General features: G+C 34.4%; 1 protein-coding gene across 1 annotated transcript in view; it reads right to left on the bottom strand.

Moving 5' to 3' along the window:
• Positions 1-27,738, bottom strand: part of ZNF804B (zinc finger protein 804B) — a gene marked incomplete at both ends in the record, with an annotated part of 486,930 nt that overhangs the window by 83,396 nt on the left and 375,796 nt on the right. Inside the window, one exon of the mRNA XM_080936527.1 lies at positions 9,116-9,259. Coding sequence (XP_080792653.1) covers positions 9,116-9,259 — 144 coding nt within the window. The remainder of the gene's footprint in view (positions 1-9,115; positions 9,260-27,738) is intronic.

Genomic DNA, 27,738 nt, shown 5'->3' with positions numbered 1-27,738 from the left:
GGCTAAATTTTCCCAGTGTAGGAGAATGTCAGAGTGTTGAAGTGGGGGTCAGTGGGTGTGAAAGAGGGGGGACATTCTCATAGAAGCTGGGGGAAGGAGCATGGAAGAGGTGAAGAACCAGAAAAAGGGATAACATTTGAAATGCAAATACATAAATTATCTAATAAGGTAAGGAAATGGGAGAGAGAGTTGTGGAGAACTCTAAAACTGTGCTTAAAAATGATGGTTATCCTACAATCTCCTTTTTAAGAATTACAGCTAAAATGGTAGAGACTGAACTGAAAAATGGGAAAATTGGCAAAAGTCTTCATAAAAGCTGTTGGACTTGTAGATTGTCCAGTCTACTTTGACATAAGGGAGGGTGTTTCTCTGTGGAGGCACTGAACCAGACAAGATCTGTTCTTGTGGACATATGTTTTATTCTAGGGATATGGTATTTTTTATTAATTAATATTTGTGAGTATGTATGTTTGTGTATCCCTGTGTGTGGTCTCGGGGTCTCTCTCTCTCTCTCTCTCTCTCTCTCTCTCTCTCTCTCTCTCTCTCTCTCTCTCTCTCTCTCTCTCTCTCTGTGTGTGTGTGTGTGTGTGTTTTGTTTGTGTGTGTGTGTGTGTGTATGCAATTGTGTAGAAATCAGAGAAGGGATGGAGTCAATTAATAAAAAAAATTCTCACTCTCAGGAATGAGTTACTTCTTTTGTAGTTGATAGCAAGAAAGAGCCCATAGTCTCATTTTAAAATATTAAAAATATTTTGGTTACCCTCCATAAATTGGCAGGAAGTCCAAAGACACTACACACTTGATTTGCAGCACATAAAAATCTCAAGCTGGTCCTAACCTGAAACTTTTATCTCAAATGGCTAGTTTTTATAGTGCTGAAACATGCTACCAAGGAAAAAAGATCACAGTCTTACCCAGCTGTAATAATGACTGGTAGAGAAAGACAATGTTGCAATAACAGCACAAACATTATTGGGGCACTCAATAGTTACTGATTGGATTTAATGTTCATTCAAATAATGAAAATCTTCTCTCCCGAAGATATTGGGTGTATGAATCCATAGTAAAAGCATCATAGTTTTCAGGAGAAAATATACTGCTATTATTCCATGAAATGTACATTATATGGAACTGGTTCTTTATACTGTCCCATTATATACATAGATTAGTGTGTCATTCAGTTATCAATAGAACAGCTTCTATTTGTAGTATATAACAATTAATATCAGGAACTTGTCAAGGTGCAGAAAACACAGAGACCCAGAAATTGTCAGGGTACAGAAAGTAAAAGAATAAAGCCCTGAATGGAATATCTATTATCACACCTCTGTCCTGGGCGGGAAACTGTTTGGAAATAGGATAAGAGCCAGAGGCAGTGGGTCAATATAAAGAAGCAGTCTCTTTTGTATACAAAAGGACAAGTTAACATATGAAGTCACATTGCTTGTAACAGTATGCATACAAACTGTGCAAGATCAAGTTTAACAAAATGCAAGAATGGAGAGGAAGAGAGCATTGGATTCCCAACTCTAACTGAGTATCAGTTAACAATTAATAACTGCTAAATGAATGACATATTTTTTAAAGTAGTACATTCACTCCTAGGTAAATAATGTAATAAATAATATAGATAAATAAATAGATATGCAGAAGCCAACATATCTATGATTACACGTGAAGTACAAATTTGACCTTATAGGCTAAACAATGGAGGACACAGTTATGTTTTTAGGGTAGAGTTGTGCAGTAAATATTAAAACAACAGAACTTGGTGTGGTTTCAGGTTGTCACAGCTCCATGCTGGTCCCTGTACTCTGACTGGAGTAGTCTGTGAATCATTCCAGCATGGCATCTTGCCATGCTGCTTCCTAGAGTTAGTTCTGAAACCAGAGGGCCAAATGGAACTAAAATTAATTCATCTCTGGTTAGTATCTCTCCTGGATGACTTTCTGCTAGCCATGAACCCTGCCCACATTCCAACAAGTCCGACAAATTAAAAACTCCAGAAACTTGTAATTTAACAATGGCTTTATCTTAGGTATTCCCAGTAAATTTTACTCTCCACAAAACACTCACACCATAAACTCAGAGACAAATGATGATATAATTTGCCCACCAAGACAAGTCAAATTACCCTATACAATCTCAACCTTGTAAAATATTCATAACAACTGGTATCTATGCAGAGATATGTAGAGAGTATCTTCTATGTCTCCCTCCATGTGGCCTCATCCTCCTTCCTGGCTTCTCCCTCTTCTTCTTTCTAAAACTTTGTTCCTGTCTCCCTTCCTTCTCATCAAATAACAGGCTTCATTTTATCTTGTACCTGTCATTCTTTCATAGAGACATCAGTTTTCAGTAAAGGGGCTTGTATTTTGGAGAAGTTGGGGAAGAGGAATAAATATGATTTAAAATGTTGTAAAAATCTCTAAGAAATAATTAAATGATAATTCCACTAAAAATAGCTATTGATTTATTTGCATGGGGGTTGGGGATGCACCTCAGTTTGAGGGGCACAATTTCTATTAGAAATGACAATTAACTTTTGTTTTCAAGGCTAATGAAAGAGATACATTTGAAGCACCAGCAAATTAGAAAACAACCCTTTATTTTTTTTTTTCAGTCTAAAAGTGTTAGCAATTTTGTAACAAACTCTCCAGGATGCAAAAATAAAAGAGGAGAAGCCTTGGCTTTTATTATTTTGTATGGCTTATTTCAAAGTACCAATGATAAAACAAGGAACTCTTAAAATTGTGAATATGGAACTGCTGGATCAGATGAGCCTTTAAGCTGACTCTGATCACCCTAGGTGGTTCCAAAGATGTTAATAATGAGAAAAATGATAATTCACTCTGTGAATTATGATGGAAAGGAAAGGTCCTGATAAGGGGTGACATAAGACTAGTGATTTAATAAAAATTAGCAGAAGCTGAAAGTCAGATGGAAGTAGTGTGGGTAGAGGGAACTGACAATGGTGCTGGCTACAGTAAGAAAGCACATGGCACGCCTAAAATTGGCATGCAGATTTGAAATTGATGTTTCCTGAAAACGGACAATTATGAGATTAAAAATTACTTTAGCCAATGTGCAATAAATATACCGAATAAATTAAATTGAATATGAGCAGAAATCTAAGATTAGTTTTTCTTGAAATTCTTCACTAATAGAAAATTAAATTACAGCTAGATAATTATAAGAAAACACATACACACAAAAACATACACACACATGTTATGTCAACATGTTCTATGAAATAGGGGTTTATAGAATGTGAAACTCAGAAGGTTACATTACAATGCCATTACAGAATACTTAATTTATTGCTTCAGTTTAACTGACTTGTGGTTTGTGTATGGAATGTCTCCCACATGTTCATGTTTGAAAACTTTGTCACAGCAGGTGGAAATCGATTTGTAAGCCTGAAATCTGTAGGAAGTGGACTTTTGGTGGAAAAGGGCATATCACTAGAGGCAGGCCTTGAGACTTTGTAGTCGAGCCATATTTTTATTCTTTCTCTTCCTGACTCTGAAAACAGTGATGCTCATTGCCTTACTTGGTGCTATGCCTGCCCTGTCATGGTGTATAGCATCCATTTCTAAACAGCCTTTCAAAGTAAACCATTGATCATTCCCTTGTCCGGTAATAAGACATCACAACAAGGAACTTAGCTAATCCTCTAGCCACATAAACCACCTAGTCTTTGGCATTTTTTTCCCCTCACTGAATCCATTTGGGTAGTATTTATAGGTAATTTAAATAAAGTTGTAGGAAGAAAAGAAGAAATAATTCAAATGAAAACAATGTGCCATTTTGGAGGTGAGTCTTTCCCTTTGGGTTCAGAGTAATAATCAGATTTCTATTTTAATATTTTACTTAAAGTTAGTAGAGAAAGAAAGAATCCAAAATAATGTTTTAGAAATGAATCATTTTGAGTTTGCTTCAAAACCTAACACTAAACAAGTAAGTCCCCCTAAGGGAAAATAAATCCTGTGTAAAGCCAAGAGAGATTAGAAAAATAAATTCCACATGTGGAGTCTGAAAGTGGCACCCTTCTTGAATAGAGGAGATGCTTTAGCTTGAATTTATTTACTTTTAATTTAGAAGAACAATTGTGTCTCTAGGGCAAAAATAGATTTCTCAATATAACGATGTGTGCTAATGTTTCAATATAAAAGATTTGCAGGTAATAGTCTTTGAAATAAGAGTGTGGTCTAAAAATGGTCTCATGAGGAATTGATTGCAATTGACATGTTCACCGTATTAATAATCATACTGTTGCTCTAGCCAAGGGACTGTCACTTATATACACATGAAAATTGCCTTTAGAATGATGCTCAGTACTTGTAAGGAATTGGAAAAAGTTTGGAGCTGTAGATAAAACAACTGAAGTATTTCCTCAAACCATGGCTATAAACACAAAGTGGTTGTCAAAGCTAAAACCTCATTGTATTTCCTCATGGGAGAGAGTTCAAAACCTCAGATGTTTTGATGATGAGCTAAATTGTCACTATAAATAATGCCTGAATAGCTCAATTTTGACAAAATTTAGAAAAGTTATTATTAAGTGTTCAAAAAAAAGTTCGTTTTACATATATATATATATATATATATATATATATATATGCATGAAAATACACACATAAAATTATACACAGACAAATAAACAGCTGAATGAATAAATAAATAGTTGAAAGAATGGTCATGAGTAATATCACGAAAATAAAATCATCAGGTACACTATATTGCTATTTAGATACAGAAAACCTTTAAGATACAGAAATTTCTTAAACTGGAGAATAATGAATGAAAGGAAGATAAAGGGAGAATTCAAAGCTTGTTTATTTTCAGTTTTAATTTGTTCTACTGCTGAGTAATAAGCAGATTCTAACTTTGGACTTACTCCTCAAAAATGGAAGCTCGTATTACTGGAAATTCAACAGTGAGGCAAGAAATTTCATCTGAGCCCAAATGGAAGAGAAATGTTGGCAGCCGCTGTTGTTCTTCAGGCCAAAAGTTATTCTTAGTCAGATCCAACCGTCATCACAATTACTATGCCTGTCAAGAACAGTTCTTAATGGCGCAAGAACCAAATGGTTGTATTTAGCTTTGAAATTTACAGATTGTTTTCGCATATTTTTATTTTAATGGATGCTTCATTTCCAGAACATGAAGTTTCCTTTCATTTTTTAAGGGGTTTTAAGATTTGGTTTCATCTAAAACTTAAGCAATTTGCAAAATATTTTGGGTCAAAGGAATTCTTTCAAAGGAAATATTTCCAGACTATCTGAGAAGCAAACTACCAAGGTCTATGGAAGATTTAATTATTATGATGTTTACAAAAGTGGGCAGCAGAAACAAAAATCTGGATTGATTTTCAGCAAAAGAATCTGGAAATGTCTGTGCTTAATTAGTGTTCCATGAGGTCTCAGCTCCTTTGGAGTTCCAATAGAAGCTGTCGATCTCTATGAAAAGTACAACAATATGAATTGGGGGGAGGGAGAGCCATTCAGTGGAGAAGAATCTTAGACAGAGGGAAGAGTATAAGCCAAGAGGAGCAGGTGGAAAACCACAGGGTGTCTTTTAGAAAACTGCAGGGGCATGCTGGAATTCCAGGAGGTAAATTTGGAAGTAGAATCAAAAACCAGGTTGTGTGGTTGGATTGGTGGTCTGAATAAGCCTATCCCCTTTTAAATGTCACTCTCCAATCTCTGGAAAACACCTCTGGAAGGAGTGACGCCGTGAGGGCGGTAAGATAATCTGCTCATAAGTGGATAAACTGAATTTGAATGTGGGAAATGCTGGAAATATAGAGTTCAGTTAGATGTTTGTAGTAATGACATGTAAGAGTGGGACAAACTTGGGGTTGCAGGATGAAGAAACAAATACTAGACATGGAAAAATTACACAAATAAAAATGTTTCAAAGATAAAAATAAATTACAAGTGAATGCTGACCAATGGCTTCAGTAGAATGTAAGTGGTTTCTATGTTCTTCACTAGGCTTCTTATCTGTCCTCTTGCCTGTCATACAGGATGTATTGGTTTTGTGGTACATTTACACAATGGATTACTACTCAGCTAGTAGAAACAATGACTTTATAAAATCCTTAAAAAAATGGATGCATCTAGAGAATATCATCCTGAGTGAGGTAACCCAGTCACAAAAGAATAGACATAATATGCAGTCATTGATAATTGGATATTAGCCCCAGAAATCTCTGAATACTCCAGAAACAACTCGCAGGCCATTGGAATCTCAAGAATAACGAAGGACAAATAGTGAAAGCCTCAGTCCTTCTTAGGGAAAAAAAATAAGTGTATAGCATCCTTTCAGGGTGTGGTACACCTAGACCTTAAATCACTAATAATCCAAGAGCTAGGAATATAACCTTGTGGCAATGTTTGGTATTCATAGAGCCTTATTTTTAATCTATACATACCAAAAACTCTGTCTGTTTCCATGCTACATTCTGTTCTACATGTACTTTATGCTTGGTAACTAGTGGAATTTTCAATCCATGCTATCAAACCACTATAAGAATTGCATTCTTTACAAAAATTGGATGATTTGTTCTTTCTTGAAGAATCAATTCTCTTAATTCTGGATTTTCACAGCATATGATTTCTGCAATACTTCATGCCTAATTATGTTTTTTTTTTTTTTTTTTTTTTTTTTTTTTTTTTTTTTTTGGCCTTTCTTCTCAATCATGCTGAAGCTGAGAATTTCCTGAAGCTGAGACCCAAATCAGTTCTTTTTACATATCTGTCTTAGGAGTACACATTAGAAAATCTTCAGTTGTTTGGACAAAAGTGAATGATATAGAGAGTTTCATATAAACGTAAAGATAAAAGTAAGTATTGTACAGATGTAATGAAACGATTGAGAACAGGCTGTTCTATTAACAATTTAGAAAAACCAATATAAATGCATGTGCAGAAAAGGAGGGAAAGGAAATTTATTAGGCTTAATTCTAAGCTGCAATGAAGGCTGCATGCTGGCACACATCTCATCAGGAAAGTAATTATCTTCTATTTCTTCATTGTCACACGTCTGCTGTCAACAATGTCATCTCATCCGGAGGCTCAATATCAAAGCAAATGCGTACACATGTCTGTGTAAAACACAGCTCAAGAACAAATACACATTTTATAAGGTCTTCCCCTTATCTTTTTCAGAATCCCAAGCATTATCTTCATATTAGTATAATCCTGAAGACTGCCTGAAGTCAGTCTGAGGGCATATGTTTATAAGAAATTTTGTTCTGTGCAGCACATTTTGTTCCATTGAGGAAGAAATGATAAGACTTTTCGTTTTTTGGCATGGCAGCTTTTTAAGTTCAACTGGATCAATTGATGTGAACTACACTGATCATTACTGGCTGTAGAGTTCATTCCTATATCAATCTGACAGTACCTGAGACCATTTATTACAAATATTATGTTTTATAAAAACAAGTGACAGATATCATCTCTGTCTCCATGGAAGGATTCAGTAGTCCCCGTGAGACTGTCCTTCAAAACAGTAGAAATCTCAGTTTGACCAGATTACTGTCTAGAACTACAGTTTTATGAGAGCACAGAAGACTAAGGAACATGTGAAAATGCAACACTAGAATATTCCCAAATATCATATGAGGAATACAGTTTGTAAAAAGTGACTTCTAAAAGAGTAGCAAAAGCCCTGTAGATTAACCATTTTAAAGAAAAAAATTAAACATAAGAACATGTGAAATGTAGATACACCATTTTCAAGCTGCTCAAATTTACAAGATTTGACACAATTAAGGAAGCAAGATATTATTATAATATAAAAATATTATTTTGAATATTTTTAAAAATTCATGATGCATGCTGAAATCTTTTGAGATGACATGGTGTGTTATTTGGAGCTTGCTTCAAATGGATATACCAATACAATTCAAGGGTAGTATTTTGGTATAAATCAAACAAGAATAATGTCATAAGAAATTCAAGGGGCAGATAGGTCACATCATTGCATTTGAAATTTTTATGGTTTCAACCACAAGGACCAGACCTAACTCAGAGCTATCAAGAGTTAATATATATCAAGAGTTAATAAATATTAACTGCTTAGTATTTGTTGACATTAGATTACAAGGTGCTAATTATATACATGAAGGCCGTCATTATAGCTCTTAAATTTCCCCTTCACCTCCCCCATTGATCTTGCTTATGCCAGGTATGTGCAATTAAATATACATATCTTGCGCATTAGGACAGAAGTTATACCATGTCCAGCAGCCAGGTAAGTAGTATTCATCCCATACATGATAGAAAATACTACATCTCAATTGATCTGAAAAAAAATGCTCAAGTTAGAGTAAACAAACTTTATCGAGAAATTACATGTCACCTCCATTTGACACCATAACTCGGAGTAATAATCATTTGGCCATAAGAGTTTTGTTTCTTGGTCACAGGAATATAGCAATCATTTTCCTAAGTTAACAAGAACGCCATACCTCGGCCAGCAAGGGAAAAATCTGACGAGATATGAACAACAGCCATAGACGGAACAATATAGGTGACCGTTAAAGAAAATGAATGGAAAAGTATATACTTGTTTTATCTATAGACTTTATGTGTTTGACTTTTTAAAATTTTTCATTTGATATGTCTCAATTACTGGGTTATAATTTTATTGTATTGAATTCTCAGACCCAGTATTTCCAATATACCATGGAATATTTTTAGGGGTAAGAAGAGAACAAACATCAGAGAAATGTTATCAATTCATAGATTCTATCTGTGTAATAGGTCACAGATTTTAGTTTTTCCAGTAAGTACTTTGATTAATTTTAATGCTACACTGATTTTATTGAGATATGTGTATATACATATATGTGTGTATATATGCATAACACAATTGACTACTTTTAGGGAATGTCTACATCTACCTCCAACTTTATGTTGCACCTCAGGCGGAAAAATGATTTTCTCTACCATTTGAACAGTAAACATCCTTTCTCAATAAAACGACCATAAAATGATCTTACCTCCGAGTCTTAGATAATAATAAATAAGGCCGAACCATTGCAGTTCTGTACTGGATGCATAAATCTCAGGGGGGAAGTGCTTCTCTCACATTGGCTTACCTGCTTATGAGCGTGGTCGTAAGAATTGATGTGATTGTCAAACTCCTGGTGTTTGTTATATTGCTTGTCACACAGCTCACAGTAAAAGTTTGCTTTTGCATCTTCCAGGGCTTTTGCTGTAGACTTCTCTTTCGCTGAAAAATCCTTTAAAAAAGGGCAGAAGTGTCAGTTATATTTTTGTCTGAAAGGAGGCAGATTTCATACTAACTGAGGTAGTACATGATTTTACTAAATAAAATAAAATGTTAAGGGTTGAGACCTCCTGAAACCTACGTCTCTGTGGAAGGCACTTTGTGTGTGTGTGTAGCATCATCTCTCACTTTCCCTGGTATGCTTTTTACATTTTTAGATTCTAATGAAATCCTAGTTTCACCCAATGAATCACTCACCCTAAACACTGTAACAGAGATGCCTGTGTTCCCTCTACTGCCAAGACCTGATGCATCTATAGTCTTCAAGACAGTATCTTCTAAACCTTCAGCACCTTTTAGATCCAGCAATTACACTTAAATCATGTGTTTCAAACCATTATTATCGTAGGGTTTGTAATATTTCTGTTCTAATAATCTTGGATATATCACTCTCTACTTCTAATACTATCAAATCATCTCATTGCTTGTATAGTAATTTTTGACAAAATATTTGTATTCATTGCACACATCTTTTCCCCATAGACATCACAGAAAATCTCCAAGTAAGTATGCTAGAAAGAGGCATGAACTAAAAAGCTATTTCTTATTCCCTTCTTAGTAGGCACCAGTGATATGCTATTTCCCTTTATAGTTATCACACTTCCTTGTAATACTTACTTTCTGCTTTGCCATTACCAAACTTACACCCTTCTCTAACTGTCACCAAACATGTCATATGTTTCCAATCTAAGAAACAGTTTTCTTAGTTCTATTTGTTCCTGCATTGTTAAGCAACACATGATACAGCCGAGAACAGGCACATATTCAGTATGCGTTAGCTAAATCAATGGGTAATTGCAACATATTAATGCCTGCTGCCACTTTTCTTAATGTAAAGTGCCCTCAACTTCACTCATATGCTATTAAAACAAATTTAATAATTATAATTATTTTGTAGATAGATCATACAGTGTTGCTAGATGCCACACACCAAATAAGGAGGTGATGAAAAGATTTGAACTAAAGAATCTATGGTGGTCTCCCTTGTTAGTAAACACATAAAAACATGATTGAGATCCAAACACAAAAAATAAAATGAGTGGCCATATAGGATAAAAGAGTGAGGAGCCTTATCAAACAATTAGAAACCAAATGCCTTGATTTCTTCTCTCAGATCTTAGAAGAATTGAATTGCACTCTAAATTAACGGATGGGGGAAGAAAACTTATTTCATACTAATTATCCAGTAATGAAAACATAATCTGGCTTGTAGAAAAAATGTTAGTTGACTAACAAAAAGTTTAGTGTCCTGAAGATGGGGCCATTGGTGATAAGTGACCATAAAGGGTGTCATTGAGTGCTGGTAGCTGTCTTGACTTAGTAGGATTGGGATCATGGCAAATTATCATTTCCACAGAGTCCTTCTCACTGTGTTTTCCCCTTCTTCATTCTAAGAATTACATTGTTACAATGATAGCTATTATTGCATTAGAACAACAACCTTATACCTTTAACATTGACCCACTGCTCAAGAATACCTCATTATTATGAAGCAATGAAAGATAAGAGTATTTGCATTTAAACTCTGGCACATATTTGTTTTGTGTTAGTGTAGACTGTCTAGAGAACTGTAAGACTTCTCTAATCAATTTTTATAATTTCTTCTTAATCAATTTCTAAAATTTCTATTACATATTACATGGGTTTATGTTCCAAATTTAATAGTTTAACATAGTCTTAATCATTTAAAACTATATGCCATTTATAGGGGTTACTTTCACATGACAATATCGCAGAATCAAATTACATATCACATATTTGCTTTATTTAAATATCAAAAAGCAGTGAATAAACTTTACTTCCTTTACCACTAATTTTCTAGAGAAAATATCCAAGTTTTTTATCAAGAAAGGAAAAGTTGGAGTAATTTAAAATTTTCATTTAAAAACACACAAAAGAGAAAAGAAACAAAGGGATGAAGCAGGAAAAAAAGATGGGTACACAATGAACATTTGGTAAATCCAAAACTTAGGCAAAGCTTGACAGGGTGTTAAGGATGCTTTGTAAGTGAGTTATGGTCCAGTGACTTATCTATCTACCTTTGCTTAGGCCTATTCTGAAATAGTAAATTAGACTATCTAAGCAGATTGAACAGGATTGAAAAGTATATATCAGTAAGCTGGTAGATAATGTCTCATAAGAAGAACCAGGTAAATCAAGCCTCTTGTTTACTATATTACTGAGAGTTAACATTGATGTGACTTGGGCCAAATCAGAGGACCTTGGATATTAATTCAAATAATGTTCTTTACAGGTTTTTGTGTCCCCAACCATCCACGCATCCATCCATTCATCCATCCATCCATCCATCCATCCATCCATCCATCTATCCATCTACCCATAAGTTCATACTGCCAGTCATTATGTATTCATACATCCAAGAATCCCTCATAGAGAAGCTTTTCAGTTTAAAATTTTCACAATAGTCATAGTCACAGTTTGTACTTTAGTAGGACAGAGTTATGACCAACAGGGTAAAAACATCAATTATGGGATGGTGACAATCACCAAATATTAGAGGCTTATCTGGTTTATGGTAATTAAAAATAACTTTGACTATTTTCATGTTACATTTTGTTTTACATGTACTTTATGCTCATTGTAACTATTAACTTTACAATGCATACTATCAAACCTTTAAAAAAATCAAGTACTGACTAAAAAATATATTCATACAGTTTTATGTAAAAATTATATTAAAATATGAAAAAAAAGTACTGACAAAAAATTGGGTAGAAATGGAGATATTACTAATTCTCTCTCTCTCTCTCTCTCTCTCTCTCTCTCTCTCTCTCTCTCTCTCTCTCTCTCTCTCTTTCTCCATCCATTAAACATTTAGAATGAATAAAGTAGTTTGTGTTTTTTTCCTAATCAAATGATAAGGCAATTTTACTGATCCTTTGCCCTGATGCTAAATTAGGTTGATATTTACTTTCAATAGATATTGTATAATCGTTACATATATTTGAAGATAAAGGATAAATATAAAATTATTATTAACAACTTGTTCTCAGTTTTGGTTAATCTTAAAAATAAATATGAATAACATTGGAAGACAAGCAGAAATCAACCATTGGTACACAGTTACTCTGAAAATTCATGTGGATTGTAGTAGAGAATGGTTTTGGAGCTGAAGAGCATACCAAGGACAAGTAGGTCCTTATTCTCAATGACTGATAATTAACTACAATGTAACATAATAGCTTTTTAAAGCAGTTATTTAAAAATAAAATAGTAAGGCCAATTTTATGTTGCAATATGATCATAATTCTGCATAATTAATTACTATAATTAATATTTTGGGTATGAGAGTATATAAATTTATGTGACTATATATACATACATACACTCTTTCAAAGTACTGCCTTTAGTTAGAAGAGTGTATATTTGCTATCAAATTGCTGAAATTATCACAATGATTACTACCCACTAAAACCATGGAGTGCCTCTTGTAAACTAGCATTGTGCTAACACTGTATTCTTTTTACTAACTTAATTTTTGCTGTGAAATATGCTCTATGATTTTCCCATCAAGTATGTGGAAGAAGGACACAAATGCATTGACCCAGCCCATACTGTAAAGCCTGAAATTGAGATCTGGTCAGTCTGACTAAAGAGCTATTAATGTCTGTGCTGACAGCTGCTCCAATGGCCTCATCATTATCCAGGAGGCAGATGTGAAATTAAAAAAAAAGGGGAGATACAAGCTGAAGAGACCACCTTCAGTAAATATGTAAAGGGCTACCCTCACATCTCAAAATTTTTAAACTAGAAATGTACCTGTTCAAAGAAAATACAGGGACAAAAAAAGGAACAGAGATTGAAGGAAAGGCCAGACACTGCCCTATCTAAAGATCCATTCTGCCTGCAGACACAAAACCTCCACAGTATTGCTTAACCAAGAAGCACTTGCAGACAGGAGCCTGGTATGGCTGTTCCCTCGGAGGTTCTCCCACAGACTAAAACTAACCAACCAAAGAGTATACATAGAGGAATCCATGGCTTCAGATACATATGTAGCAGAGAATGGCCTTATCTGACACCAGTGGAAGGGGAGGCCCTTGGGCCTATGGTGACTTAATGCCCCAGCTTAGGGGCAATTGTAGAGTGATGAGGTGGGATGGTTGAGTGGGTGGAGGAGCATCCTCATAGAGACAAAGGGAGACGGGGCAGGTGATGGGATGGCAAATTTGTAGAATGATAACCAGGAGGGGGATATAATTGGAAATGTAAATGAATGAAATGATTAATAAAATAATTTAACCGAAATCTGAATATGAAAAGTTTTTAATCTCCTTCTCACTACAATTTTTTACCATGACAGGCAGTAACATTTTTGTATGGAATTAGAGCTTTCATATTTTAGTGGGCTTTTGTTTGGTTCTGGTTATTCTATTATTGATGATTTAATATCTGTTTTTAGCTATGGCTGGCCTAAAGCTCATTGTGTAAACCAGCCAAGACAAAAAAAAAATTAGAATGATCTTTCTGTCTCACTAGTTTAAGTACAGGGATTACATATATGCAGCACAACACCTAATCAGTTTTAAAGTATGTGTTATGTTTGCATATGTGTGTACATGTGTGGCAGAGCATGCTCATGTGGAGATCAGAGGTAAATTTAGGAGACTCTATTTCCTCTTCCAACATATGTGTTTTGGGTACCATCCATTCTTTCATGTAGGCTTGTAATCACTGTCTCTCTGCCCCATGGACTACTTTTATTTTGTTTTTTTATATGCTTTTGAATATTTGTCTTTCTGTCTGACTGTCTTATGTTGATCTACTTAACAATCATGCACATAACAAAGACAGCACTATATTAGCTTGATTACATTAAGTTTATTGATATTGATTCCCTGAAAGTTGTGAGAAGTGCCTTTCATAAAAGGAATGATCTTTGTATTGATAGCATATAACATAATATTTCTTACTTAATACAGAAATAGTAGGGGTAAAAGTTGAACTTCCTGTTGCATTTGTAGATATGATAAACTACCTTGACACTATATGCTTCTATGGAGATATAAACTCCAGAAATAATGAAAGAGAAACAAGGGTGTGTGACTGGCAGCAAGTGGAATATTTAGAATATTTTTAAAATTAAGGATCATAGGATTAGTGATCCAGTAAAAAATTACTATAGGAGTAGAATGTTATATATAGCACAGATTTAAAACTACAAATATAGATTCCTGACTTGCAATGAATTGATCTGCAATCAGTGATTTTCCTTTTAGTCAGTTGTGAGCAATGTTTACGTTTTTTTTTTTTTTTTTTTTATTTGAAACCAGATATGGTCAAAATTACAACTTTCTGTTGTTCTAGGAAACATGTGAAGTCAGCCAATTCTTAGGTTGTAAAGTAAAAATCTGACTCCTTATTAATGATTGATTTAAGTTGTTCACATTTAACAATAAATGCAATCACATTAAACATGTGAAATTGTTTCTGGAAAGACTACATTGGCAGCAATTCAGTTTCAATTCTAATTTTGAAAGAATGACAAATTTCTGAATTGCTGGTCAAATGAGAGGCTGTTCATTGGATTTGTGTTTATGAAGCAATAATTAAATATCTCTAGCTTATTTGTATAGCTGCTAATTTTGGAAAAGCTTCATACATGGCCACAAGTGAATAGGCATCATTTTTTGAGAAACAGATTCACTCTGTTAAGATCAAATATTTACCAGAATTCAAGACCACCAATTTTATTCATTCTAGAATAAGTTAATGTGAATTTCTACTTGAAATAAACCTATAAAGAGGAATAAGAATATTCCAGGAGTATTCTAAGATAATTATAACAGTATCTATAAATTCATTGCTAAATTAGGTTTCTCTGCCTAATTATAAGAAAAACGATAATATCATTTATATATTACTTTTGTATTACAAATTTTTATAGATATTATAATAAAATTATATTACTCATTCCCTCTCCAATTCTTTCAAACTACCAGTGTCCCTACCTTTTACTTATTCAAATTAATGATATCTTATCTTTAGTTTCATATATATATATGTAATTAAATACATCACAATTATATTATATATAATGCACATATATCACATGCATATACACACATATAAATGCATATAGAACATTTTATTTAAAGTACATTTGTAAATATATACACAAATTTATATGTTTTATAGTTATTTTTTATTAGCTAATCATTTAAATCCTCATGACTTTTCAGGCATCTGTTATTTTCATCTTCCCTCTTCCATATTTATTTTTTGTATTTCTTATTGGTGTTATATAGATATAATATCACACAAATTCTGAAATTGTAGATTGCTGTACATAACAATAAAACCAGTAATCAAATATGTAAACATTATTTTGGAGAGATATAATATTATCTAACCAACATCCAAGTCTTCTCAATTTCTAATAGAAAAATCCCAAGCTTGTGCCAGTGAAATGAGACCGTATTCCTGAGCACAGAAGACAAAGGACACAGATGGAAAAATGTCTATCTAGAATGCAGACATGAAAGGTGTAAAAAAATAAAGATGTAAGGAATAAATGAATGTTTGCATTTGATTTCTGCCTATGTGTTTTGTTGCAGACTAGGATAAATGCAATATTTGAAAATTGTGAATTATGTATGATGAGACACGAAGTATATAATTTTACAGCATACAATATCATTCTAAATGTAAAAGATCAAGTATCCCATAAATTATTTTATTAGTTACTTTATGTTGCTGAGATAAATGTCTTCATGACCAAAAGTGAATCAAGGAGAGTTCATTTTGGATTATAATTCAAGAGTGAATAACAGTAGGCTATAAATCATCAATGCACCGCCCCCTTAATAATGTAGGTTCTTATTTCTTAAGCAGGGTCATATCTGCTAAAGGATCAAAACAGTGCCGCTGATAACAAATTATTTAAATATATAAGCCTATTGGAAACATTTCTCATTTGAACAACCACAAAATGCATCAGTCTGGACTCATCAATAATAAAGCAATACACAACACTGTGAAGAATAGAAAAAAGTTGGAGAGATTTATGGGAATCCTAAGTTTATACACACACACACACACACACACACACACACACACACACACACTGAATATATACTCTCACAGTTAGGGAAAAAGTCCAAATAAATAACAATTGTTTAGCTATTTCTTAAACTTAAAAAAAAACAATTCCTATATACACATAATGTCACACATGTCATGGAGTGTCTACAGCACAGATGTAGGAAGGCAGCATGAGAAATATGAGTGTCACTTGTGGAGAGACTGTTACACTCTCAGTTTCCTTCTGTCATTTCCTGCAAGACAAAGAACAATCTTTGGGAACCCCAAAGAAAAGCAGAAACTACTGACTGACCACAGTTACAAACAATAAATTCACTTTATATTTAAGAGAATTTTCCTATATTTGAAGCTGTGATTCTGGAAAGTGTCGATTTTGTGGTTGAACAAAATATTTTTAAAAAGTCTTTTCTTGCTTCAGACTCATGACAAAACTTCACTATTTGCAGAGGCAGTGATTATCATCTTATTAATTCAACACACAGATAGGTAAAACTGTAATGAATATAGACATATTACATTCATCTAAATTAAACACATTTAAACTAATACTTTCATTGTGAGTCAGACAGGAAAAAAAATTCATTTAGTTGTTACTCCTGATACAGCTATGTACTGTAAAAATTCAATTAATGATGTCTGACATTTCATTTTCTAACATAAGACAAATTAATATAAAATGTCAGGTAACTATTTTCTAAGCAGTTGCTAGTGACAAAAACTCAGTTACAAACCACTTTTTAATCCAAAGCTGAAAACATTATAGAAAGAAAGAAAATGACCTAAACACTGGCTCTACTTTGGTTGGGAATTAACTACAAATATGTTTACTTCAAAAATAGTCAGGAACTAATCAAGCAAACACCATTCTTTTGGCTTCTAAGATACTGTGTTATTAGCAGGTATAGAGCTTCCTCCATGCTGCCCATTCACTAAAAGCAGGCTTAAAATCCTCGTTGCTATGTAATCAGATAGTGTGAAGCCAATGTTAAGGATAAGTGGGTGAGATGCTTGAGAGTGTCCCACATCCACTGTTTCCCTGAATATGTGCCAATCTATCTGACAATAAGCTTGAGTATCCAGATAATCTTATCTATGGACAGAGTTTATTTAAAAATGATTCTTCTCACAAAGTCACCTAGCACTATTATTTCAAGCTCACGATTCCAGGTTTCTAACTTTTGATAGTATGCTTTCATACATGGGAAAGTTTAGAACTGAGAAAAAATATACTCTACAGAAGCTGCAAGTCTCAAATATAGTATAAAGCAATGTACAGTATCTAGTTTCATTTTCATTTAATGTAGCTGTGCTACTCTGTATGCATGTGTGTGTGTGTGTGTGTGTGTGTGTGCGTGTGTGTGTGTGTGTGCGTGTGTGTGTGTGTGAGTGTTTGTGTTAGCATGCTGTCTAAAATAAGACCTACATTATAAACATATCTGTTTCACTTTGTATTTTAATTGTTTTTATAGAAAATAACTAAACATAATTATATATTATGTTTTGGGTATATATACACATTATATATTTATTATATGCATTATATATTATATACATTCAATATTATATATTATATACATAATTATATGTATATATTATTTGATTTTGGAAAAGAAACAAAAAGTATCAGTGGCAATCAAAAGGGTGATAACCTGGAAACTAAGAACAAGTTTATTTCTATCATAATGAATGACAGAAATAAAGGAGCACTCTTCCAAGGAGATGACACTTTACAGTTGTAAAAGATTACCACAGCCATTTCAATGTTAGAATCATCCTTATCATCCATTCCTATTACAAATATTAGGAATGTAAGCTGTGCTTGTGTGCATGTGTGTGTGTGTGTGTGTGTGTGTGTGTGTGTGTGCATGTGTGTGTGTGTGAGTGGGCCCATGCACAAGTGTGAATGTACACGCACACATGTGCAGGTGGTATCCATAGAGGCTGTCTAAAATAAGACTTACATACAATAGAGAGTATCTGTTGTCCCATAGTAAAATAAGAACATTCTATGAGTAGAACCATTAAACTTGAAAGGATCATGTATATCCATCTGGATAAGGACATTATTACTAGAGGAAATGGCTTGCTCAAATTTATGCAAGGTGACAAACAGCAGATTCCAGAGGAAATTCATATCCCTGTTGCTAGCTCTTGAGAACATCATCAGAACAATTATTTGAGTAGGGGTCCTTCATAACGTTGAAAATGTATTTAATGGGGGGATGGAATTTCTGTAGGAAAAAATTAAAATGCATAAGTGACATAGATGTCAAATTGAAATAAATATAGCATCTGCCTTTTGTCAAATTATGTAACTACATTAAAATCTATTTATCATATCTAATATTATGTCCCTTACCCTTGGGATACCAGAAATAAAGCATTTTTATTCTACAGAAGTTTCTGGAGAACAATCATGCTTAAGAGACTCTTTTTCTTTCCTCTCTTCTGATAAGCCTAAAAGCCACATTTAGAATTTCACTGTTTCACATATTGCTAGTCAGAATGTCATACTAGGCACTGAAATCACTCAGTGTTAAAATCTCGTTGTAGAAGAAAAGAAGCCACCAAGCCCTTCCTGATTGATGGGTATCATTACGATGAAAGAGTCACAGCCAAGATGTCCTAACATTTTGTTTAATTTTTACATTTCTATGATTCTCTTAAAGGAATTAGTGGAGTAGAGATCTGGTTGTTTGTGAAAAGTCTAATTTGTTACTTCACCAGTCTCCTATATATGATAACATGAAATCCACATCTTAAGGAGACATTTTGACAACCTGCAAAGATTGTATTAAGTCACAGACATATGGGATATTGCATTAGTGTGTGCAAACATCAGTAGGTTTCAGTGTTTGTATCTACTCAGAGAACCAAAGCATTCAGCTTAGGGATTGTTTAACACATAGATGAATAAGAAAATGATTCTCTTTAACACATATTTTTACAACTGGTCTAAATTATTCTTTTGGTGGATTTGACTGTTCTGAAGAAAAAATAGTTCCATGAGATTTGCTGCTCTCTTTAATCAGTGGACTGAGATGAGAACACCATGTATCCCTGAGACTGTGAAACTCATTTGGTAATGAGATTACTACAGAAGTTGCCCTTTACTAACAATAATAAAAAAGATCCATGTGGAAACATTCCAGAGCCTGTGATTTCAACTCTTCATTATTTTATTTTCTGTTGCCAGTGGTCATTATTTCTGACCCATGGTTAAGGTCATAATTGCTTTATTTCATGTTTGTTTCTCAGTTTACACCATGTGACTATTTTCTGAGAATAATTCTCTTGGATAATTAGCTGTTTCTTAGAGTTTGAAGAAAGTTTGAGTTCAATTGAATTATCTCTTAATTTTTTTTTCTACAGAACTATTTGTTTCTTCCCACAAAGCTATGGAAGACCCTGGTTGAGGTCGCTGTTTGGTTAAATGTTCAATTTTAATTCAGAATGAAATTTTTTTCCTTGTTAGAAGCTTCATTTGTCAGTAGACCTTCAAGCTGCTCTAGCTGCAGGGAACATTTAAACCCAATTAAGTAGAAAATCTCCTCTATCACATAAGAAGGAAATCGTCTCTGACAAGAAAACACCCTGTCCTTAAATATTGAAACAAATGATAACTTTCTCTGGAAGTAATGACAAGAACTTAAGAAAAAGATTCTCTCTTCATTTCTTCTGCTTCTCCAAACACCTAAAGTGCTTTACTCTGAAAGCAATTGGAGGAATGCCAATTATAAACAGATGTGCATGAAGATGTGGAGCTGACAGAGAAATCAACTTAATAGAAGGGTCTTCATTTCCTTTGAAGATGGATAGGAGCACAGCATAGTAATAATTCAGGTTGTGGACCTGAAAACCTGAATCATATAAAGAAAAGTATGGAAAAAATGATCTTTTTCTTTAGTTTTAGATAAAATTTGTTTAGTGAAAACATGTTCAGAGAGCTTGAAAGATAAGTTAGTGAAATGCTTACTTTGCAATGATAAAAATTCAGTGCTTAAAATCCATTTTATAAAGACAGGAATACTCACTCATAAGTATATAAATCTAATACTAAACAAGGATACACTGAGTCATGGGCATAGTGATCAGTTTCCATACTTGGTAAGTTTAAAGCAAGTATGAGACCCTATCTCGAAAGATGGAAAACCCCAACAAAGAAACAATACCCAAGGATTTACTTTGACCCTTATATGTATTCACACACAGGCTTTTCCCAGATAATCTTATTTTATTTTATGATACACATTAATATGCATACATATATCCATCAATCTATCTATATCTATCTATATCTATATCATCTATATCTATATTTATACCTATACCTATACCTACACCTACACCTATATCTATCTCTAGAGAGAGAAAGAGAGAGAGAGTAGAGAACAGATCTAGTCCACAATTGTTCCTAATTTAAAATGTATTTTTGCAATGTTGAAAGTACTAGAGGATGAATTATATTAAATCTTGAGAATCAACTTTTCATTTCATCATACTGAGCTTCACATTTGACATTGTATGGTTATGACTGATATTATCAGTGCCCTTCCCTGAAATGCTCTTGTCATTGGATATTTCAAGCATCTAAGACTTTTTTTTTTTTTTTTTTTTTTTTTTTTTTTTTTTTTTTTTTTGTAATTTGAAGAAGAGAGAAGAGGGAATTTCTAATCTCCTTCACAAAATTTTTTTATCAGGGGAGAAATTTAAAACTTTTTAAATTTTTTATCAACTTGTGTTCGAAGGTCTGATTGAGACAGATGTCAGAGAAGAATCTCTGATGCTGTTCTCTCTACTTTATTATGTTGAGACAGAACGTATCACTGAATCAGAAGCTATTTTGAGATAGGCAACCTGGTAGTGAGCTCTTTAGGTTTTTGTTGTTGTTGTTTGTTTGTTTTGTTTATTATTAATTTTCCCTCTGTATTTACATTTGAAATGTAATCCTCTTCCACCATTCTACTCCAATTCTCCCTCCCCATCCACTTGTCTTCACAAAGGTGCACTCCCTCCTAATCACCCTGTTTACCTCTTTGTCTTGGCATTCATTCCCCTACATTGGAAAAATGTGCTTTCCCTTGACAAAGGCCTTTTCTCACATCGATGCCACACACTGCTGTCTTCAACTATAAATGTAATTGAAGCCTAGGTCTCTCAATGTGTGCTCAATGGTTGGTGTTTTAGTCCAAGGGAGTTGTGGAGTGTTTGGATGATTGATAATGTTGTTCTTCCAATGAGGTTGCAACCCCTTTCAGGGGTGGGAAAAAAACTTTAAAGCAAACAGCTCCAAGAAGCAAGCTGGAGTGGCTATTCTAATATCAAATAAAGTAAATTTCCAACCAAAAGTTATCAAAAGAGATAAGGAAGAAAACTTTTTACTCATTACTGGAAAAACCAGTCAGGAGAAACTCTCAATACTTAACATATATGCTCCAAATAAAAAAGCACCCACATTAATAAAAGAAATCCTACTAAAGCTCAAAAAATACATTTCATCCCACACAATAATAGTGGGAGACTTTAATACCCCACTCTCTCCAATGGACAGATCATGGAAACAGAAACTGAACAAGGACACTGCAAAACTAGCAGAGACTTTGAACCAACTAGAATTAATAGATATATACAGAACATACTATCATAAAGTAAAAGAATACACCTTCTTCTCACCACCCCATGACACTTTCTCAAAAATTGACCACATAATTGGACACAGAACGAGCCGCCATCTATATAAGAAGATTGAAATACTCCCATGCATCCTCTCAGATCACCATGGTCTATGGCTGGTCTTTAACAACAACAAAGACAACAAAAAGCCCACATACGCATGGAAACTAAACAACGCTCTGTTAAACGATAATAGGGTCAAAAAAGAAATAAAAAAAGGAATTAAGGATTTTCTGGAATTCAACGAAAACGAAAACACAACATACCCAAACCTATGGTATGCAATGAAAGCAGTATTGAGAGAAAAACTCATAGCCATAAGTGCTTCCAAAAAGAAACTGGAGAGAGCTCACATCAGCAACCTGACAGCACAGCTAAAAGCCCTAGAACAAAAGGAAGCAGATATACCCCAAAAGAGTAGATGACAAGAAATAATCAAAATTAGGGCAGAAATAAACCAAATAGAAACTAAAAGAACCATTGAAAAAAATCAACAAAACCAAGAGTTGGTTCTTTGAGAAAATCAACAAGATTGATAAACCCCTAGCCAGAGTAACTAGAGGGCAAAGAGAGAGTACCCAAATTAACAAAATCAGAAAGGAAAGTGGTGACATAACAACTGAAACTGAGGAAATTCAAGAAATCATCAGATCCTACTACAAAAACTTATACTCCACAAAATTGGAAAATCTGGAGAAAATAAACAAATTCCTAGACAGATACAAGGTCCTAAAGTTAAACCAGGACCAAGTAAACCATCTAAATAACCCTATAACACCTAAAGAAATAGAAGAAGTCATCAAAAGCCTCCCAACCAAAAAAAGCCCAGGTCCAGACGGGTTCAGTACAGAATTTTATCAGACATTTATTGGGGATATAAAACCAATACTCGCCAAACTATTCCAAAAGATAGAATCAGATGGAGTATTACCCAACTCATTTTTTGAGGCTACAATAACCCTCGAACCTAAACCACACAAAGACCCTACAAGGAAAGAGAACTTCAGACCAATCTCACTTATGAACATTGATGCAAAAATACTCAACAAAATCTTTGCAAACCGAATCCAAGAACACATCAAAACGAACATTCATCATGACCAAGTAGGCTTCATCCCTGGGATGCAGGGATGGTTTAACATAAGGAAATCCATCAACGTAATCCACCATATAAACAAACTCAAAGACCAAAATCACATGGTCATCTCACTAGAAGCTGAGGAAGCATTCGACAAAATCCAACACCTCTTCATATTAAACGTCCTGGAAAGAACAGGAATCCAAGGCCCATACTTAAACATAATACAAGCAATATACAGCAAACCAACAGCCAACATCAAACTTAATGGCGAGAAACTTGAAGCAATCCCACTAAAATCAGGGACTCAACAAGGCTGCCCACTCTCCCCCTACGTATTCAACATAATACTGGAAGTCCTGACTGGAGCAATTAGACAGCAAAAGGAGATCAAGGGGATTCAAATCGGAAACGAAGAGATAAAAACATCAATCTTTGCCGATGACATGATAGTGTACTTGAGTGACCCCAAAAATTCCACCAGAGAACTCCTACAGCTGATAAACAAGTTCAGCAAAGTGGCTGGATACAAAATTAACTCAAACAAATCAGTAGCCTTCCTATACTCAAAGGAAAAACATGTAGAGAAAGAAATTAGGGAAAAGGTACCCTTCACAATCGTCACAAAAACTATGAAATACCTTGGTGTGACTCTAACTAAGCAAGTGAAGGACCTGTATGACAAGAACTTCAAACCTCTAAAGAAAGAAATTGAGGAGGATCTCAGAAAATGGAAAGATCTCTCATGCTCATGGAGTGGAAAAATCAACATCTTAAAAATGGCCATCCTACCAAAAGCAATCTACAGATTCAATGCAATCCCCATCAAAATTCCAACCCAGTGCTTCATGGAATTGGAAATATCAATATGAAATTTCATATGGAATAACAAAAGACCTAGAATAGCGAAATCCATCCTCAACAACAAAAAAAATCTGCGGGAATCACTATCCCTTACCTCAAGCTATATTACAAGGCAATTGTGCTGAAAACTGCATGGTACTGGTATGTGGATCAATGGAATAGAATACAAGATCCAGAAATGAGCCCTCATGTATATGGTCACTTGATTTTTGACAAAGGAGCTGTAAATATTCAATGGAAAAAGGACAGCCTATTTAACAAATGGTTCTGGTCAAACTGGCACTCAGCATGCAAAAGAATGAAAATAGACCCTTTCTTATCTCCTTGTACAAAGCTCAAGTGTAAGTGGATCAAAGATCTCCACATTAAACCAGATACACTGAAACTATTAGATGAGAAAGTAGGGAAAACCTTAGAACACATAGGCACAGGAGATAATTTCCAGAACAAAACACCAATGGCTCAAGCTCTAAGGTCAAAAATTAACAAATGGTACTTAATGAGATTGCAAAGTTTCTGTAAGGCTAAGGACATTGTCAAGAAAACAAAACGGCAACCAACAGAATGGGAAAAGATCTTTACCAATACCACATCAGATAGAGGCCTAATATCCAAGGTATACAAGGAATTCAAAAAGCTAGACACCAGAGAATCAAATAACCCTATTAAAAAATGGGGTACAGAGCTAAACAAAACGTTTTCAGTTGAGGAACACCGAATGGCCGAGAAACATCTGAGGTAGTGCTGGACATCCTTAGCCATCAGGGAAATGCAAATTAAAACAACCCTGAGATTCCACCTCACACCAGTCAGATTGGCCAAGATCCAAAACTTAGAGACAGCAGACGCTGGTGAGGCTGCGGAGAAAGAGGAACACTTCTCCACTGTTGGTGGGGTTGCAAGCTAATACAACCACTCTGGAAATCTGTCTGGCGATACCTTAGAAAATTCGATATAGTACTATCTGAAGACCCAGCTATTCCACTTCTGGGCATATACCCCAGAGACACCTTAATACATAACAAAGATATATGCACCAAAATGTTCATAGCGGCTCTATTTATAATAGCCAGAACCTGGAAGGAACCCAGATGTCCTTCAGAAGATGAATGGATACAAAAATTGTGGTACATATACACAATGGAATACTACTCAGCCACCAGAAACAATGACTTAACCAAATTTTTAAGAAAATGGCTGCATCTAGAGAATATCATCCTGAGTGAGATAACCCAGTCACAAAAGAACAGACATAATATGCAGTCACTGATAATGGGATGCTAACCCCAGTGGCTTGCACTCCCCCAGAAACAACTCACAGACTGTATGAATTCCAAGAAATTAAGAAAACAAAACAAAAGAAAAAAAATATTTACAAAACAAGAAAACTTTAACTATTTCCATGTTACATTTTGTTTTACTTTAGCTCATTGTAACTATTAAGTTTTCAAGGCATACAATCAAACCTTGAATAAAATCAAGTACTGACTAAGAAATATATTCATATAATTTTATGTGAAAATTATGTTAAAATCTGAAAAAAGTACTGACAAAAAATGTATAATTTTAAGCAAAAAATGTTTAAAATCTGTACATTTATCTTTGTTTTGTAAAATAAAGTTGTTTAAAAAAAAGACTGAGTTAATCTCATGGAATTTGAGAAAGTTGTGATTTCATCGTGTGTTTTTATTCTTTTACTATAATTTTAGATTTTATCTTCAACTAAGATATGAGAAATATTAATATAGCATCAAGAGATATAAATAAAGTAGAATTATTTCTGTGAGTACCCAGGCACAGAGGAAATGGGGGAGAAGGGAGAAAGCATTGTTATGCAGAAAAATCTCAGTAGATAAGGATTTGTATAAAGCATTTGAAAACACATGCAGAGCCTGCATATCACTTCAGCTTTCCTGGTTTTAGCTGCTCTTATCTTTTTCCAGCAAGATTATTGTAGGAACCCATGTTATGTCTACAGAAATGTGAATCATTTCCAGTCAGATGCTGAGGCCTCTAAGAACTAGGAGATAAGACACAGCTATACCCCATACCCTACAAAAGTTAATTAAATGCCCATTTTTTATAATATCTTGTCTCAATAAATTAGGTAAATTGCATGAGATTTCATATTAATGTGACAAAATGAGTATTTACATTGACAGACTTTCTTCTGTAAACATTTACTGTGTTTAACTTATGCTGTGAATATCAATTCTTAAGTCATTTACATTTGGATTTGTTATTTGATACAGTAGTATTTTTAAATTCAAAATCCTCTTCATTTGCATTTGCATTTGAGTTGTTTCCATTGATTTCTTTTCAATCACTCTATGTATTTAATGTCTATAATTAATGCAGTAAGAGTTTGCACGCTACAAAATTTCAAATGGTAAGTTGCAGAGAAAAAGAAGGGGTGGTTTTTATCAGCCATATCTTAGGGGTTTGGTGGATGCATTCCTGGAGAGGTAGGCTTCCAGTTGTTGGTAGAAGGGGGTCTCATTTCTGAAGGAAACATGTTCCTTGGGCAGGGCAAAGACAAATTGATGGGCCCCTGTGTGTTCTTATACCAGGTAGAGGAACCATAATTTCTGGAGGTTAAGGTTTTACGGATGACAGGCAGAGGTGGGGCTCTTTATCCAGGAGGGTTTTGAGTAGAAACTACTGCAATTTTGGAAGTAGCATCAAGAGCAATCAACAGCTACTGCAGTGCCTCTTCCTGGTGAAGTCATGACCTGCAGGGCTGGACAGCCAACTCAGATAGTGGCTGCTAATCCAACAGGATCTTAGGGACTGGGTAAAGCAGCTGGTACTCCTCTGGTAGTTGCCTCCCTAACCCCAGGATCACATGCTGCTCCAGAAAGTAGAATGTGAGCAATGCCAGTATCTTTAAGAGGTAGACCATTTATGGTCTTAGAAACCAATTCTTACCATGTAGCAAGACCAGACCCCAAGCCTATTTTTTTTTCACACTTTGGGTTGTTTGCATTATTTGGCTTGATCTTCCTGGACTTATCACAATAACAGAGTATCAAACACATATGCTTGCCAAAAGCCTTAAAGGTGTCAACAAAAATTCTTCTGTCTTTCAGGATACATTTCATTCTATAGTCAAAAGGCTGCGGGATCTTACTGCTCTTACACACAGTAATGATTGCTATTGAAAATAGCTGCAGTCAAGAGTAAAATCTCAAGACCCTGCATTCTTGGGAGAGGGCTATAAATAAAGTTGTGCTGAAGACTCTTAAAAACTATGTAAGTTTGACCAAATGTTCACAAACAGTAGAAGAGTCTTGTTTTCTTTGACTTCCACAACCTTGATGTGCCAATACCACTTCAACCACTTCGTGGTGTCTGAGCTAACAATAGCCATCTCGGCTCTCCCTAGAAATCCATCATGGAAACGTGGCACAGCTAAGAACTTGGAGGGTACAAGCGATCCTCTTGGTTGCTCTGTGATGCTGCTTTTACATTTGACCTGGGTGCTCTGGCATTTTACTTTCAGTAGTTCTCAGATATAAGTGACCCCTTGCTCACTTTATCACTTTTAAATTACTCAAATCAAACATCAGATATCTCTAGCTCCCTCTCTTCCTACACTGATCATTTTAAAGTGAAAGAGGCATGGAAGCAGTAAACTAGGAAAAATCGAGAATACTGCATATCAAAATCTGTCTTGAATATAGCTGTGCTTTAATATGTTAATTTAGATATCAAAGATTATTATACACATTAAAAATAACTGTATATCAATA

The sequence above is a fragment of the Micromys minutus genome (assembly GCF_963924665.1).
Source record: "Micromys minutus genome assembly, chromosome: 23".
NCBI classification, from domain to species: Eukaryota; Metazoa; Chordata; class Mammalia; order Rodentia; family Muridae; genus Micromys; species Micromys minutus.
The sequence above is the reverse complement of the archived record's forward strand: the minus strand, read 5'-3'. Positions and strand labels throughout refer to the sequence as shown.